The sequence below is a fragment of the Buceros rhinoceros genome, unplaced genomic scaffold (genome assembly GCF_000710305.1).
Source record: "Buceros rhinoceros silvestris isolate BGI_N320 unplaced genomic scaffold, ASM71030v1 scaffold19899, whole genome shotgun sequence".
NCBI lineage: Eukaryota > Metazoa > Chordata > Aves > Bucerotiformes > Bucerotidae > Buceros > Buceros rhinoceros.
In genome coordinates, this window is record NW_010432365.1 from 868 (window position 1) to 5,772 (window position 4,905).

Consider the following 4,905-nt stretch of genomic DNA (forward strand, 5'->3'; position numbering starts at 1 on the left):
CCCTACTCTAGGCCAAATAGCATCAGGATGTAAGCAGGAAAAATAAAATGTCCTAATAGGTATTTCTGGGATCCTGAAAATAAACCATGTTGAAAATGTTAGAGGGGCTACAGGACACTTCACTTGGTGCTGACAGGGAAACGCCTGATTTGTCCCTGTAATTTTTTTGTAAGTCCAGTGATAAAGCAGCACTGTACAGGAATTATGCAAGTCCTCAGCATATGACAGCCCTGAAACAAAACGCAAGCAAGGATTTCTGTTATTGGCCACTAGACTTAATCAGCTTAATGGAGCATCTGCATTTTAGTTGTCCTTCCTCTGGTAAAAGATAACTGTTCTTAGCAACCTCGTCATGCCACTTACCAGCAAATGAATGGCTGGCTGCTGCTTCATGTCTTTTCTTCCATTTTACAGATCTGACACCAACACATATCAGCTGGCAGCCATCAGTAAATGCAGGCACACACCATACTGACAGATATGCCAACGCTGAGCTGACTGTGAGGCGAGGACAATCCTTCACTATTACCCTGTACTTCAACAGACCACAGCAGGCAGGGGAGAGCCTAGCATTTGTCACTGAAATAGGTAACACTCCCCGACCTAAATCGGTGTTCTCACAGAACTGCAATCTTTCTCTCTTGTAGTTCCTCCCTTATTCTATTTAGAGATGGAATTTTTCTTAATGTATTTTTAATGCTTTTCCCACCCTAATGTGCTCATTTCAAGTGTGAGGTTAATATTGAAACCACTCTCTGGAATGGAAACCAATCACCCCTTCTTTCTGGCAGGACCATCCCCCTCAGAATCACATCGTACAAGGGCTGTATTTAACCTCTCTGAGGTGGGGGCAAGTGGCTGGAGTGCTGTCCAGGGACCCAGTGAGTCTGGCTATACAAACTTCACAATATCCAGCCCAGCCAATGCTGTCATTGGACGGTACAATCTCACCCTCCAGGTAATCTCAGGGAACAAGATTTCCTCGAGATTCCTGGGGCAGTTTGTGTTACTCTTCAACCCTTGGTGTCCAGGTAGGTACCAATGCCTTTGCTCTTGAATGTAAATGACCTATTTGCTTTCATACCTGAACAGCAAGCTTGCTCCCCCAAGTTGCCTCTCTTTAGGTCACAGCAACAGCAATCTCAGTTATCTGTTCAGAGATCTGGGTTTACTACATTAAAAAAGCTGTTGCCACACCGCCACCCCCACCCTTTTACCCGAAGGAAATGTGCTGTATGGGGTGATATCATACACTTCATTCAGGATGGAGCAGATAACATCTTCTGTAGACAAGGGATGACAGACTTCAGTAAGTGGATGTACTTTTCAGAATTTGAAGCAAGCATACAGTAATGTCCTTGACTTGCACCCAAATCAAAGCGAGACCGCTCTTGTAGATGTTACCTGCAAAGACAATAGCTCAACTAACTTCATAAAAACTGGTCGAGGGCTGGTGTGGCATTTCCTGTGTCTTTCATCATGGATTGAAGAGGGACGTCTCTTGCTGTTCCCATTTTTTTATTTCTGCAGCCTCAGCATGTTGCAGAAGAAATGCAAATTCCTAAATTCAAATTTTGCAAGTATACAATAGTCTGGAAACCTAGATTAGCCTTAAAATATACCACTTGAGTTAAGGGAGCTCTTAGCCAGCCAAGTGACTGAACAGCTTGTGAAAATAACCACAATCATCCATTATTTTCTTCTGTGACCTTATGTTAGTGAAGGGTCACTAACAAATACATCAAAAGCCAAGATGAAAAAAGCTGCTAATTAGCTCAGCATGTCTTGGAAGACAGAAATAATTATAGAGGTAGGGTTCAGGAAAGTCAGGCTGTGTCAGCATAGAGAGTCCTGAGGGAAAAACCTTCTCAAAACCCCCTGAAGGATCACTTGTGGTGTAGCTTCTAATTGATGGAAACCACAGCACAGGGACTCAAGTATTTGACCGCTCCTGAACTGGAACACCAGAGAAGCAGCTGTATTCATGAGCCCAGACAAATCATTCTCAGAGGCAAACTGAGTTTTAAAACTAATGATTTTGCAGAAGAAACCTCCAAATTTGTCAGACGATGCAATGACCACTGCCAAACAAAAGGGATTATCCTTAGAGTCGGATGCTGCTAAAACAAGCTTCTGCAGAGTGGCATCGCTCCCCAATTCTGACAAACAAGAGGAGATTCAGTTTGAGGGTCACCATTACAGTACGTCTCACAGCAGAAGGGAAATAGAAAATTTATTTTCTCAGTGAAGGACAAATGACAGATTCGGTCTGTAGATACGGTTTCACATGGTAAGTCATTCCTTAAGCTGGAAAAGACAGGAATTAATTAATAACCTATAATATCAGTAAAGAACTACTTACTTACAAGGCCTAGAGATGAAAAGAAAAGGGTTGGAGACAAACTACTGGTATGATCTGAAAAAACACTCATTACTGATCTCGATATGCTGACATTAAGCAGCATTGCCCATACATAGAGGGGCTGGGATGCCACAGAGAGATAACTGGCTGACCTCAGCACCTGGAGCAGGTCAGAAGAAATAAGATGTCGTATGAAATAAGAGCCCAGACGTTTAGGGAGGAATAACGATAATTTCAATGGCAGACTTATTATCTGGAACATGAAGAATGGGAAAGTACTTGTTAATCAAAGAGTGAAAAGCAAAGTGAAATGGCCACGAAAAAAGTGTGGACAGCCATCACAAAAATAGACTTACATCATGTGATATAATTTTAAAAATGAATTACACATTCTTTTTATTTGCAGGAAGGGAAGGATGGGAAGTTCCTGTAGGAAGGTAAAGAAGTTAACTCGCTAAAAGAGAAAAGCCGATTTTTACATGTATTTCCTGAAGTTTTCAAAATATATTTTTAAACATTATGAAACTGAACACAGAGCTAAGTAGATGTCACTACCTAAAGAATGATCAAAAGAACCTAACCATCAGTGGGAAGCCAAGGCTTTCATAGCAGCTGGACTAGGGAAACCAACGAGTAACAATGAAATCGAAGTGAATTGTTGAACGGGGTATTGTGATAACATTCCTGATAGCGCTCTGGGTCAGGCAACTAGACATCTTAATTTAGGAATCTTAAAATAAGACAAACACAACTGGAAAACAGAGGAAAATGTCATCTGCATGGTTCTTTTCAAATCTAAACCTTCTTCACTTTTACCCTCGCTGAGAAGGCAGAAAAATGCAGTGAGCTAGGCTGGAGTTTTCTTCATCTTCCTCGCGAAAATAACAACATACAGATAGGGGACACTTACATCATACACAAAGGCTATACTAAAATTAAGGGATAAGTTATATAGCATGGATGCCCCATACACAAACACCCACGCCAGCCATATACAATTCAGGCATTTTCACTGGACTGTACGTGTTCAGGGAGCTAAACCAAAGTGTTTTCCAAATAGGAGTTTTCCCCTTGCTAAATCAAGATACAGATGATTTTGAAAGGTTGCTAGTATTCTCAGCTTTAAGTGTAAAAATCATGCCCAACTTGGTTTTCAGGTGATGATGTCTACATGGCTAATGAAAATGAGAGACAAGAATATGTTCTAAACGAAAATGGAGTCATATTTGTGGGCAATGCAAGGTACATTGAAGCAAGAGGATGGTATTATGGGCAGGTAAGCCATAAGGAATCCATTTGGGCTCTTGTTCTGTCTCTGATAGCATTTTCTCTCGTCATTATTTGCCTCTCTGATAGGTATGCCTATTTATATGAAAACTGAACAAACCTGCCTAGCCTTACTCATAGGTTGCTCACTGCGTGCCTAATAGGACTTGACATGACAGATGGCTTAGGACAGCACTGCAGCTAGGACTGACACCTACGTGTGCTTGAAGCTCATGGTACAAATGTGGACTTCATCTGTTACAAAAGCATCCGCAGTACAAGTGACGATATACTCGTGTGGCTCCAACAGAGCCACTATTTTTGTAATGCAGTTACAACGGGCCGGAACTGCCATTGACATAGAATCACAGAATGGATCGGGTGGGAAGGCACCTTTAAAGATCACGTAGTCCAACCTCCCTGCAACAAGCAGGGTCATCAACTAGATCGAGTTGCTCAAAGCCCCATCCAACCCAACCTTGAATGTTTCCAGGGATATAGCTCAAGAGCATCTAGTAACTGCAGTCAGAATAAGTTTAGCAATTTTAGTTTCACTGCAGTGGCCTCTTCTGATGGCAGAAGGCATCTTGCCAGATATTTGCTTTGTTTAGGCGACCCTGTCTTTAGCCAATAATGCAATGTAAACTGCACACCACTGTCTTTGTGCCTGACTGTCCCTATCACCTTTGGGCTCTGGAATCTCTCAGAAAGGAGGAACTGCCATAAAATCTTCTCTAATTCCATTTGTGGAACTATCCATTTTCTTAAAAAATTATCTTATCTGATCACAGTTTCAAGATCAACTCCTCAATATCTGTCTCACCATGCTTGATCTGAGCTTGTACTACCGTCAGGCCCCAGCTATTGATGTATCCCGAAGAGGAGATCCTAAATACGTGGGCCGAGTAATCAGTTCTATGGTAAGAAATAGTCAACTTAACCTGAATTCCACATGCTTAAGCAGAAAGCCTTAGTTGTACCACTGACACTCGGACAACCTGCCCCTTCAGCAATACAATAAACCAGATACGGTGCTTTACACACGATTGATTTTGTGCCTTCTGTCCATTGCTCTGTTTTTAGATCAACGGAAATGATAATGATAATGGAGTTCTCCTGGGAAAGTGGCAAGGAAGTTTCCACTCACATGAGAACCCATCCAGGTGGGATGGCAGTGTGGTGATCCTCCAGAAATGGCGGCAGGACAACTACAAGCCTGTTCAGTACGGCCAGTGCTGGGTTTTCGCAGGGGTGATGTGTACAGGTAAGCTTTCAGA

General features: G+C 42.2%; 1 protein-coding gene across 1 annotated transcript in view; it reads left to right on the forward strand.

Moving 5' to 3' along the window:
* LOC104500157 (protein-glutamine gamma-glutamyltransferase 6-like) overlaps positions 1-4,905 on the forward strand; it is a 12,581-nt gene that overhangs the window by 316 nt on the left and 7,360 nt on the right. The window contains exons 2-6 of the mRNA XM_010143763.1: positions 415-588; positions 792-1,031; positions 3,520-3,638; positions 4,420-4,548; positions 4,712-4,892. Coding sequence (XP_010142065.1) covers positions 415-588; positions 792-1,031; positions 3,520-3,638; positions 4,420-4,548; positions 4,712-4,892 — 843 coding nt within the window. The remainder of the gene's footprint in view (positions 1-414; positions 589-791; positions 1,032-3,519; positions 3,639-4,419; positions 4,549-4,711; positions 4,893-4,905) is intronic.